The following is a 13,498-nucleotide window of genomic DNA, read 5'->3' as shown; positions in this document are numbered from 1 at the left end:
CAAATATCAGAATGTAACAAAGCTTCAAGTCTCAAAGTTGAACTGCAAATCTACTCGTTGAATTTGATCCTTAGCAAGAAAAAAAGACCAGAATTGTAGAGTTTTCACAACAGGAAACCTTTCACTTTAACTATATGGGATGCTCCGTAAATTTCTGACCTCAATCTTGTCGGCAGCTGCACAGCTTCATACCTTACACAGTATAATCATGTCTAGACTTGAGTTTAGCTGGTTTGTGTAGTATTATTTTCACACCCATCCAAGTGATTCATATCCTAGTTCTGGTTATAAAACAAGAGTCATGAAAAACTGGGGGAAAATAGCTCAAAATTAAAAAAGGAACCAGCCAGATCTACAAACATTATTGTATATTGAGTCTAACCCAAATGTATACAGTCATGGAATCACTGAGGCTCCATCTGTTGACTATTTGTGAGTTTTACCTGTAGCATGATCAAGTCAGCCCCTGCTGGTAGAAAACTATGTATTTACTTCGATAAACTTCGTAGCATACCAAGCAATTACAAACAACTTCAGTAAGAAGTGAAACTTTCAATCCAAGTATGTACAAAAGTGTCATATTGCAGAATGTCATACATTTGCTCAAATACATTTTCAATTTTTCTAAAGAATACTGACAGAATGTAAACGTCCACATGTAGCTCAAGACTGATCACAAACAGAAGCTAAACTTCTTGAACAATGAAAAATATTCACTGAAACTATTTGTAATAGGTTTTAGCATTTGTCCTGAAGCATACTGGCAGTTTCTGCCCCTTTTGCAGGTTTGTTCTTTTGTAACTAATGTTTTTATTGTGTTGTAATTTCAATGGCTGTAGAAAAATAAACACACTACAACATGCTCTCTGTACTTCTTTTTTCTTTTCTTTTTTTTTGTCTTATGTCACAGAAATATCCAAATAAACAGCATTTTAGTCCTTATTTTAAAATAAATAATAGAAAATATATGTATAAAAAATATATTTATTTATTTATTTATTTTTAATGATCAGAAACTTTCTCTGCTGACGTTGTTAGCAGTCTGTTGGTTTCACAGGATGTGGTTTGTAAGTGAGATATGAGGAAGCATTTAGTGAGAGATTAAGGAATATTTAAATATTATAATGTACTTTTGTAGTAAGAAAAATATAACCTCTGAAAACAAAAGTCAGAAGATGTGTATAGTCTCCGGCTCGTGAAACAGTTTAGGAAACTGCTATCAGTTTGTTTGAGGCTCTTCATTCTCTCTGACTCACTAGAAGCTCAGTTTGAGAGTTTGACTGAGATCTGTTGTCGTCTGCTTCTTTTAGTTTATGAGGTCTGGACTCAAACGCTGTATTTGTGAGCAGTGTGTTCATGAATTTAGGACTCAACAAGTCATCTGAAGAAAACATAGTTTGATTATTTCTTGAATCTCTGTTGTTCTTCGTTTCGGACACATTTTAAAGAAGATGATCTCAAATCCTGCTGTTTTCTGTCTACTGGTGTTTGTCACAAAGTGTAAGTGATTTTAATTTTCCTTTTACTGAATTCATATGTATATAAAACTAGGCTTGATGTTTTTTATTTGTTTGTTTTTTTCAGATAAGATAAATGTGGATTAGTTCACTTCATGCATCACTATTAATATGCAACTGAACATCTTTTGTTTTTCTGAAAAAAAAAAAAAAAAAACGTTGTTTCAGGTGTGTTTGTCGCTGTGACAGATGAAGTGAAGTCAGTGTCAGTGACTGAAGGAGATTCTGTCTCTCTAAACACTGATGTTAAAGTACAGAGAGATTACATGATTCTGTGGAGGTTTGGACCTCAAAACACTCGAATAGCTGAAATCATTAAAAGAGACCAAATCAACTTTATTTTTGCCAGTAATGATGGACGATTCAGAGACAAACTGCTGTTGGACAATCAAACTGGATCTCTGACCATCAGAAACATCAGATCTGAACACACTGGAGTTTATGAACTGACTGTCATCATCAGTGAAAAAACCTCACTGAAGAGCTTCACTGTTACTGTGTACGGTGAGTAAACTGTCACTAATGCTAGAATTAATAATTTTTTTATAATTGTCTGAACTCACAATATGTAAATGATATACTGTATGACGTCCAAACTACAACTGACATCACCTTCTAAATGTTAAAATAATATATCAAATAGCTGCTCAAATTATCAATCATTGTTTTAGAGTACATGTACAAGCATTCATTTCTTTCTCAGCCTTTAAAATGCTGGTTTCTTTTTGATTATCTTTGCAAGAAAACATCTAATTTTATCATAGTTTGTTGATTATAACACATACATGGTCTTTCATGTTTTCCAGCTCCTCTTCCCTCTCCTGTCATCACCAGTAACTCTTCAAACTGTTCTTCATCTTCATCATCTTCAAATAAACGTTCATCAGTGTCCAGATGTTCACTGCTGTGTTCAGTTGTGAATGTGAGTGCTGTGACTCTCTCCTGGTACAAAGGAAACAGTTTATTGTCCAGCATCAGTGTGTCTGATCTCAGCATCAGTCTCTCTCTACCTCTGGAGGTGGAATATCAGGAGAACAACATCTACAGCTGTGTGATCAACAATCCCATCACAAACCAGACCACACATCTCAACATCACTCAACTCTGTCACACGTGTGCAGGTACGTCAGGGGTAATGCTAGTGCTCTTTACAGACCTGAAAGGGTTAAAATGAACACTAATGTCTTCATGTTCTTCTGTTTCTTTCCTCAGACTCTGTTCATTGTTGTGGTTCTACTGAAGCTGTGATCCGATTGGTCATCTCTGCTCTGGTGGGCGTGGCTGCAGTTGCTGCTGTAGTTTATGACTTCAGATCTGGAAGAGCTCAGTAAAACAGAACAGAAAGAGACAACAGGGAGCGATCTTCATTTGCAATATTTAAAAAAAAACTAAATACAGTGTTATCTAAAAGTCAGTATAGAAAGAAGCACAACAATAATAACAACAACAAAAAGGATCTGAACAATTATTTTGTGTTTATACATAGACATAAGAGATGTAATAACTGATCTCTGAGAGCCTCAGAAAGTTCCTCCTCCTGTAAATGACAGCAGCTGAGCAGTGAAGGGAGAAATAAAGCTTTTAGGATCTCTGAATCAACTGAACCAATTGTTCTGAAGGCGGTCAAACATGTATAATGACACCTTTTACAAAACAATAGAAATTGTTTTCAAGAAAGTGTATCTTGAAAGTGTAATCCTAATTCAATATAATTAAATATTAAGGTTCTGTAAAAATTGTGTTTTATTCGTAGTGTTTGTCAGTGGTGGACAGTAACGGAGTAGCTTTACTTCGTTACTGTACTAAGCCTAAGTACATTTTTCAAGTATCTGTACTTTACTGGAGTAGTTTTATTTCGAGTAACTTTTACTTTTACTTCACTACATTCCAAAGCATAAAATCATACTTTTTACTTCACTACATTTCATAAAACATATCGTTACTCCCTATAATATATCACGTGCTCCGACATGCAGAAGCGGTGTCTGATTCATCATGAACATAGACAGTAAAATGGACACAGCGACCCCATTGGAACTCAACTGAGACAATTGAAGCCCATTTTTAGCGTTTTTTAGCACTTCCGTTTCTGACGCGCAGACTCAAACGAAGCTTGACGACGTCAGCAACCTGACTGACAGATGTAAATGTTCTAGTAGCTGTGCGTGCAAACTGCCATCATTAATCTTGCAGAGACGGCGAGCTTGAGCGGGGAGTTCTTTGGCGTGAGTGAGCAGGAGTAAGGAGTAATTCTGATTAATAATTTTGTATAGTATTTTAAAATGTAACGCCAGTATGCCATATTAAGTTAATTGCCTGCGAGCTTCTCCTCCTGTCTGTACGGTAATGCGACAGAGAGTCGCGTGGTTATGACGCAATCGTTAGCCTATTTTTTACAAAAACTGTTTCTACGGGGCCATAATGTAACATAGAAGGCAATGGAGCCCTTTATACATTGTCGTGTATCTTTAGAAATAAATAATGGACAAAACGGAGTCTTTAAACGCCTCAGATGTAAAGTTATTCGCTGTCAAAGTGACGCCAAAATGAATGGGAGTCAATGGGAATGCTAACGCAAGTGAAGTTCTGCTACAAGATGGCAGCACGCAGCCGACTTCAACTTCCGGTCGCCTTCCTTGCCGCCTGAGTCTTTTCAAAATATACTTTTAAATCGGATCGCGAATCGCACCAAACGATTCGTTTACGAATTAGAATGATTGCAGCTGTTCTGGAGTCGACCACTCACTGATTCAAATGAACCGTTTAGAGTCAGTAGGAACCGGGAGATCTTGTGAGCGCGCGAGCGTCTGATGTTGCTAAAAGTAAGTTATTAATGTCGAAATTTAGGATTAATTATTGTTACTGAAAATCATATTTAGGTCAAAATTGTCAGTTGTTCGGGAACTAAATCCGCTGTAAAGAGGGATCTGTTTAAGCCCACTGAAATGCTCGAGTGCAGACGATGCAGACACATCAATCAGCGTCTCTGTGTTTTAGGTAAAAAAAAAAAACACACACACACATTAAACTAACACAGATTATATAAAATAACTCGTGCATGTGCAAATTCCCCGCTGCCGTAATATTAACAGTTTTATTAAAATGCTACCATGTCCTATGTGATGTCTGTTTTTATATTGTTTATCAACAGTAACGTTATACATATGTATATTGTTTGGATTAACTAGACGAGTAGACAGACATGAATGTTTATTCATAACCGTACTGAAAATAAGTAAATATTGTTAGCTGGTGCTAACTTGAGGTAATTTTTTATAAATAATGTCCAAATATTTTTATTCAACCACCTATATATATATATATATATATAGAGAGAGAGAGAGAGAGAGAGAGAGAGAGAGAGAGAGGTCTTAAGAGGTCTTAAGGTCAAACTTGTTAGGACACAGACGAGGACTTTTAAGAGGCTTAAGAGTTTTTTTAGCAGAGGAGAAAATGGCAGAAAGACGAAGAGGCAGAAAAAATGTGTTACAGACAATGGATGACAGTGAATTAATAAGACGTTATAGATTATATAATAATTTATAATTTAATATATAAATTAAAGTAATCACTACATTACGATATTTGGCAACTGGGAAAATGCAACAATGCAATAGTGATGATTTGGGTCTGTCACAAACTTCTGTAAGCAGAGTGATCACACAAACAATTACAGCACTTTCAGAACATCTTATTGTGTTACAGTTCATTTAGTTTCCACTGGACATTCCTACCTTGCAGGCTCAAAAAACTGCATTTATGAATATAGCAGGCTTATAGGTGCGCACCAGCAGAGGGAATGAACAGTTAATAGTTTGTGCTACATGCTCCCATGTCTGCTTCTTGTCCCTTGCTGTGACACCCTCTCAAATTTTCCTTTAAAAATGGCCTTGTGTTCATCCACTAACTGGGCTAACAGTAAACACTGTTCCTCTGTCCAGTTTGGCTTTCTCGCCCTTCTTGGTTTTGATTCCATGTTTGATAAATTAAAACCAACATTCAAACCGCCACTTAAATAGGACAGCAATCACTGAAATTAGAAAGAGTGGAACAATTTTTATCATTCTAAGCCAATCAAATACCTTATAGGAAATTAAAAGCATGGTAAATAAAAAAAAGGATTTAGATACACACATATAATTGTGTTTGTGTGTGTGTGTGTGTGAGATAGAACGGTCAAATGAAAAATTACGCGTGTAAATTCAAAGTGAGAATTAGAATACACCCTATACTTAAAATCACTCTTTTTTTCCTTCTTGTACAACCAACCAATCACAGTCTTCAAAAGATTGTGTGATACATAGCAACGGGGTCAACCCCGCCTCCTCACTAAGATGAAAGTTTTTGTCTTTTCCTTACTCAGAGTTGCTCTCAGATCGGTCCCGAATCGCTCTTAAGCTAAGACTCCTACGTAAAAGTTTTTAAGCTAAATTAAGAGTTTTCTGAGAGGATTCTTAGAATCTTTATGAATACGGGCCCAGATGCTCATCTCTGTTTTCTCTCAGGTACATCACAGTGTAAGCTTCACAGTGAATATTACTCTCGTCAATGTAGTCCATATCAACAACAAAAATATATCTTGACTCCATATAGTGGTTATTTTGGAAAAAATATTATTCATAAAGAATCTTAATGCAAAAAGTAGCTCCTAGTGACAAAATTCTAAGAAAATTCTTAGAAATGTGGGCGTTTACTCTTAAAATTAAAGAAAAAATCCTAGTAAAGAAAAAAGTAATTCAGAAAGCATCTTAACCCTTAAAGGGGGGGGGGGGGGGGATGAAATGCTATTTCATGCATACTGAGTTTTTTACACTGTTAAAGAGTTGGAATCCCATGCTAAACATGGACAAAGTTTCAAAAATTAAGTTGTACGTTTGAAGGAGTATTTTTGTTCCAAAAATACCTCTTTCGGTTTGTCACAAGTTTCGGAAAGTTTTTTTTCGAGTATGGGTCTGTGTGACGTTAGATGGAGCGGAATTTCCTTTATGAATATAGCAGGCTTATAGGTGCGCACAAGCAGGGGGATTGAACCGTTAATAGTTTGTGCTATACGCTCTCATGTCTGCTTCTTGTCCCTTGCTGTGACACCCGGCCCAAATTTTCCTTTAAGAATGGCCTTGTGTTCATCCACTAACTGGGCTAACAGTAAACACTGTTCCTCTGTCCAGTTTGATACATTAAAACCAACATTCAAACCGCCACTTAAATAGGACAGCAATCACTGAAATTAGAAAGAGTGGAACAATTTTTATCATTCTAAGCCAATCAAATACCTTATAGGAAATTACAAGCATGGTAAATAAAAAAAGGATTTATATACACACATATAATGTGTGTGTGTGTGTGTGTGTGTGTGTGTATGTGAAAGAACGGTCATATAGGATAAATTACGCATGTAAATTCAAAGTGAGAATTAGAATAGAGCCTATACTTAAAATCACTCTTTTTTTTCCTTCTTGGACAACCAACCAATAACAGTCTTCAAAAGATTGTGTCATACATAGCAACGGGGTCAACCCCGCCTCCTCACTAAGATGAACGTTTTTGTCTTTTCCTTACTCAGAGTTGCTCTCAGATCGGTCCCGAATCGCTCTTAAGCTAAGACTCCTACGTAAAAGTTTTTAAGCTAAATTAAGAGTTTTCTGAGAGGATTCTTAGAATCTTTATGAATACGGGCCCAGGTATTTTGAGCAGTAGGAATATAAAAAAAAAAAAAAATGTGCTAGTATAAAATTAAATTAAGTAGCCTATATAAAATTTCAAACATCTATCTTTCAATACTTTTTTACTTAAGTACATAAAAAATTGAGTACTTTTGTACTTTTAATTGAGTAAAATTTAAAAAGGAGTACTTTTACTTTTACTGGAGTAATATTTCACTATACGTATCTGTACTTTTACTCAAGTACTTGATTTGTGTACTTCGTCCACCACTGGTGTTTGTTTTGTGTGTTGTTAGGCAGGGCTTTCTTACAGTTTTTTTTTACAATCGCTATGACAGTTTTTTCAATACATTTTACAAGTTTTCTAAACTCTTAACACACCAACACTCCTAAAACACACAATTGGCAAAACGGTTAATTTCATGCTCAAAATCAAACATTGTAAACTAAACCCCAAAACTAATTTTCAAAATACAATAATTATCTAACACAATACACTATGTCTAACAAAACACTGCAAACATGTTTCAAAATCAAATAATTATTCAAAACACTAACACACGTTCTCTTCCAACAGGAACATTTAGTCAATCATAACACAATGATAAAAAAAAAAAAAAAAAAAAACGCTATCATCAGCTGAAATTACAGAAACTGCATTATTTTATGTGTCAGGTCTGCTCTTATACAATAGACAGTATATTCTATAGATTGTGTTTTGCACTGTAGTTTATTTTGAAGCCTCTCTACATTTTTGTTTTGTTGTGTTTAGTAAATGCATGCATTTTGTTTCTTTTGCTGCAGAAATTCAGTACAAAATTGAATGACCATCTCAGAGTAGCTTTATAGAATGAACGATTTATGGGGGAACAAAGACAGACAGAATTGCTGCAGTTGCAAAGGCTTTATTTGCAACAGGACACTAGAAAAGGAAAGAAAACAAAAATGCAAGAAAAAAGTATGTAAAAATGCAATATATATGTCATTTATTTATAATTTATGTCATTATGTGAAAATACTAAATTTACAGAACAGAAAAATCCACAGTAGAATAAAAAGTGAATAAATAAATGTGATCTAATCTGCCCAAACTTCTATGTTTGGCCAAATGTTCTCATCAAGGCATCTGGGGAAGTATCTTTTGGTATGCCTTATCCACTTCTGGTATTGTTCAGCTGTAATGTCTTGGCATGCAGCATCCATTGTATCCTGGCATCTCCTTCAGTGGGGGAGATGCAGCCCTCAGTAGGGTTGAGGAAAAGGGAGTAAGGGCCAAGGAAAAGAGACATCATTGACTGTCTGCTCTGGGAATGGTGGAATGCACATTGTTCCATGTGTTCACATATACTGGCAAGTGGTCTCCCACCTGTCCCCTTTCTGTGGCACCAGTCTTTGGTACAGATCTTCTAAAATCTCACATTTACATAGGAGTGCACTTTTCCACACAAGATCAGCCCAGATAGGTCCTCTTTCACTGTACAGAATGATCATGCTATTGACAAAAACCTCAACACCTGAGTGTGTTCCTAGATGGGAATCAGCTGTGATTTACATATTTGCATAACTGCAATAAGCTGTTTCTCATTAGCAATGGAATAAAATACAGGGAATATATTTGTGTTTCAATTCACAATATGAACAGCTGTTCACTTTGACTTTAGCCTATAGTTATGTTTAGAAGATGATGTTATCTGTTCTGACATATAGTGTGAAAGCATTTGTAAATTTGACTGTAAAATTACATAGTTTTGGTCTTGGTTGAGTTTGTGTGTAAAATAAGTTCAAGCATTTTAAATTAATATTAACTCATTTTGTAACAAAGCAACAAGAAATGTGTTAATTGTATAGCCTACAAAGACGGATGTTGTGCTAACCGTGTTAAGAGTTTGGGAAACTTGTTAAAGGTATTGAAAAAAATGTCATAGCGATTGTAAAAAACTGTAATATCTGCTTTATAAGTAATGAACAGCCAATATCTACAAAGAAGATTAATAATATCTAGACATTTCATGATCAATAATATATTGTCCTAAAATGATATTTGTTTCTCTCATGTTCTCCAGCTCTTCTTCCTGTTCCTTTCATCACCAGAAACTCTTCTCAATGTTCATCATCAGAAACATCTTCAAACAAGAACTGTTTCAACATGTTTTCTTCCTAAATGTGCAGTTTACAGCATCTGGATGAAGTTCGACTAAAGGATTGACAATTTTCTCTTTATTAATTACAGAAGTGTCTGCGAGTTTCTATTTCGTGTCACTTATAAGTGTTTGTGTGCTGCTGCTCATTTCTTCATGTGTGTTTTACTGCTGCAGGAAATGTAAGCAAGAAAAAACAGAGGGCAAGTATTACCACAACTGACATGACAAAAATAATACTTTATGTGAAAAATAGTTTTATGACTAAAAGCCTAAGTTGATGAACCTTTTTAATTGTTATTAAATCAAAAGTATGCTTATTATGCAGTGTACATGTATTGTATACATGAGAAACAACAGAAACATCACCTGATGATGAATTCACTCAACATCTGCATGTGTTTGTGTTTGTAGATGAGAAAAGTCTGTCAGAATACACACAGATCATCTACCGTCTGCAGATCACTGATCATCACCCAGAATACACCACAACTCTTCAGGACTGAAATATGATTAATATGATTTCATGATGAAGCTTCATGTTCATCTGCTTCCAAAGATAAGTCAACTGAGCTGCAACAAATATTATAAATATAGTTTATCATTCACATGCTCATTTTGAAGAAATGGTGTTGATGCACAAGCTTGAAAGTATAACATGCAGTTTTACATGATTACAGGTTACTTTAACAGCATGTACATACAAATATATGATACATTTCATACGATGAAATGAAACATGTTCAAAATATAATTTAGTATCAATTACAGATGAATTTGCCCAGTTAAATATGAATTGTCCTAAAACAGTGTCACAGACACACAAGAGTGCTGATATTAGTTCAATAAACCTTTTTTTTTTTTGAAAGACCATGTGGATTTCTTTTTATTATGTTTGAACTAAATATGTTTTTGATGTTTCAATTAAATATCTCCGCAATCTACAGCATTTAAATCAATGTTGTGTAAATGTTCCTTAAGATATTGGATAGAGATTGTTACGTTTTGTGTGTGTGTGTGTGTGTGTGTGTGTGTGCTCTTGTTTTTGTGAAATATCAGGACACAACTCTGTATAATGACATGGGTATGACACAGATATTACAAGGAGAGGGTGACTTGTGAGGACATAACCCATGTCCCCAGTTTTCAAAATGCTAATAAATCATACAGAATTAGTTTTTTTGAGAAAGTAAAAATGCACAAAGTTTCCTGTGAGGGTTAGGTGTAGGGTTGGTGTAGGGTCATAGAATATACAGTTTGTACAGTATAAAAACCATTACACCTATGGGATGAACCCACTTTACACATAAACAAACGTGTGCGTGTGTGTGTGTGTGTGTGTGTGTGTATGTGAACTGGTACAGGTTCACTTCGAGTCAGATCATGTATATTTAGGTCAGTAAATGTGTGTCTGAGCTGAATGTGGTTAAATGTGCTGCGAGGATCTTCAGCTACTGCACACGATGTTAGACGATGTGTGTTTGTGTGAGTGTGAACTGTGGTCAGTTTCCTTTCACAACCAGAAATAAATCTTCTTAGAACCTGTTCGTCTCAAAAAATACCTTTGATAAATATCTGGAATGGAAGTTTTCAAATTTAGAATGATGTTTTCTCATCTGTCTACTCTGAAGCCTTTTTTTTTTTTCAGAGCGGTTAGTAACTCTTTTAATCAGTAAAGGTTATATTTAAACTCCACAAGAGATTCAAATAAAGAAAAAATATGATTGTGAATAAGCAAGTGTTTTTCAACTATAAGCAGAGGCAGAACTGTATGCACTTTAAAAACCGAGACAATTTTCCAAATTCATTTTCATAAATTATTTATTAAGAAAAACATGTTGCTGGTTACGTTTACAAAGTACAAAGTTGGCTTTATTTCTTTCATGTAGTACATGTACAAAGGTTGTTGAAGTCTGTTATCATTATGGTGATTAGTGTTCGTTGTTAGTGGCCATTGACTTTGTTTGAATTAACCTAATTTCAGCAATTGCATACAGAAAGTGAACACTATCTCTATTTTCAATCATAGGTCTATTTAATGGTCCTCACTGCACTTACATACCTTTTACTAAGCGTACTTTTTGAAATCAGTGACTGACAGCTGGATCTGGACATATCTAACTTCCCAGATAAGTATGAAAATCTTTAAAAACAACAACTTTCAGTTTTGAACTTCCATTATCAAGTTGTTATTAACTGTCCCATTGAAAGAGCTCTTCTCGTAACACCTGTTATTAAACAAAATGATTATGATTAAGCTTATATTAGTCATGTTTTATTTTTCATATTTGAAAATGAATTTATGCAATGTACTCAAACTCTTTTTAACTGATTTTATAGAGTTGTGCACAGATCTTATGAAACAGGAGACAATTCCTTTGATGCTTTTGAAAATGTTTACCAGGGACATTAATTAATAATGTAATCATAACTAAAGCAATTACAATTTTCAGTTCTACTTTCAGCAGAGGAAGCAAAATAAATTCCAAAGTTATCATGTAATTCAATAAATCATGTTTTAATTATAAAAGACTACTTGCTTACAGACAACTGGCCTGCCACACTGACAATCAATCCTGCAAGACAATGCTGGTGAACCAGAATCATCAGCTCCGTTTTGCTTGAGAACAGTATGGACATGCTGGTCCACCAGCTAGACCAGCATAAACCAGTCTGGACCAGCTCTTGAAACAGTTAAAGTGCACTAATGTCTCCTTGTTCTTCTGTTTAAGACTCTGTTGAGATTTTGTGGTCCTACTGAAGCTGTGATCCGATTGGTCATCTCTGCTGTGGTGGGCGTGGCTACTGTTGCAGCAGTGGTTTATGACATCACATCTAGAAGAGCTCAAGACAATAAAGAAAGTGACAACAGGGGGCGATGTTTTCTAATCTAACACCATATGCATTACATCTGCAGATCAAAAATGCAAAGGTAAGATAAATTAAGAAAATTAAGACAAACTAAAATTGTTCTCTAATAAATACAGCTCCTCTTTGAATATAAAGCACATTAAAATAATGCTATTCTTCCCCTTTGAGGTCTATGTAGCATTAAATGTGTTTTTATTGGTCACTTCCTATCACATGGTGATCAACTGAAAGCGATGATGTGTTTTGTAGGCCAACCCAGAAGTAAGCATCTCCCTGGTTCCCCTGAGTAAGTTTGACTTACACAAATGTAGATTTGTTAAGGTTCCTTCAAGTTTAGTGGAATTAAAAAATGAGTTGAAATTTTGATTTCAATCCTTAAAGGGTTAGTTCACCCCAAAATGAAAATTCTGTCATTAATTACTCACCCTCATGTTGTTACAAATCCGTAAGACCTTCGTTCATCTTCAGAGGACAAATTAAGATGCATTTGATGAAATCAGAGAACTGACCCTCCATAGACAGCAACACAACTCTAATGTTCTCAAGTCCAGAAACGTAGCAAGGACATCGGTAAAACAGTCCATGTGACATCAGTGGCTCAACTTCAGTTTTGAGATGCTCCAAGAATACTTTTTTATGCGCAAATTAAAACAACAATAACATCATTTAAAAGGTGCAAAATGTATCACTGGGGCATTATACATTTTCAAAAAAGTGCTAATATGTACCATTTAGGTACTATTATGTACACTTTAGTTTATAATATTTGTGTTAAAGTACTAATAGGCACCCTTTAAGGGTAAATAAGATACAAAGGTGTACTTTTGACAGCTTTTGAACCTTCTTTTCTGAGTATGGAAAAACCCAAAACCACACACACAAACAAACACGCACGCATGCACATTCTGTTTATAACCAGATGGCTGGTGTTTTCATCTTACTCACCTTGACAGCAGCTGCCAAAATCTTTGTTTTGTGTTTCCCACTTTCCCCAGTTGGAGTTTTATTTTACAACAAAGGATGTGAAAAGAAAAAGGCTGTACTTTGCCTTTCTAAGTTAAGCATTGGTCTAGCAAATGTGCAAAGTAATTCCAAATCAAGTGATTTCAAATTTAAAAAGTGATTCAAGTTCTTTAACCAATGTAAAAACCTAGCTAGTAATACAAACATGAAAAGACTTCCAATGTCAAAGTTCACTGGAGGAAGAGGCTGTTGAAACAGGTCAATGGTAATTTCCCCACCAAATTAAATTGACACACACACACACACACACACACATATATATATATCAACTGTGTTACACTGTAAT

The 13,498-nt window shown here is 35.1% G+C and overlaps 1 protein-coding gene across 1 annotated transcript; it reads left to right on the top strand.

Moving 5' to 3' along the window:
* Nucleotides 1–1,451: 1,451 nt before the first annotated feature.
* On the top strand, nt 1,452–9,824 carry LOC113075007 (CD48 antigen-like). The gene is made up of 4 exons (XM_026247724.1): nt 1,452–1,500; nt 1,686–2,021; nt 2,324–2,638; nt 9,733–9,824. Exons 1-4 carry the CDS (start codon nt 1,452–1,454, stop codon nt 9,822–9,824), a joined length of 792 nt encoding a protein of 263 aa, XP_026103509.1.
* Nucleotides 9,825–13,498: the final 3,674 nt, after the last annotated feature.

This window comes from Carassius auratus, unplaced genomic scaffold (assembly GCF_003368295.1).
Source record: "Carassius auratus strain Wakin unplaced genomic scaffold, ASM336829v1 scaf_tig00016117, whole genome shotgun sequence".
In the NCBI taxonomy this organism is placed as follows: Eukaryota; Metazoa; Chordata; class Actinopteri; order Cypriniformes; family Cyprinidae; genus Carassius; species Carassius auratus.
This window is presented reverse-complemented; position numbering and strand designations above follow the sequence as displayed.

What these genes read in the sequence shown, in the direction of transcription:
- LOC113075007 (XM_026247724.1), top strand. Translation starts at nt 1,452, where the DNA reads ATGATCTCAAATCCTGCTGTTTTCTGTCTACTGGTGTTTGTCACAAAG. An exon ending in ACTGGTGTTTGTCACAAAGT is followed by an intron (nt 1,501 to 1,685) that starts GTAAGTGATTTT and finishes ACGTTGTTTCAG; the next exon opens with GTGTGTTTGTCGCTGTGACA. An exon ending in ACTCTGTCACACGTGTGCAG is followed by an intron (nt 2,639 to 9,732) that starts GTACGTCAGGGG and finishes TTGTGTTTGTAG; the next exon opens with ATGAGAAAAGTCTGTCAGAA.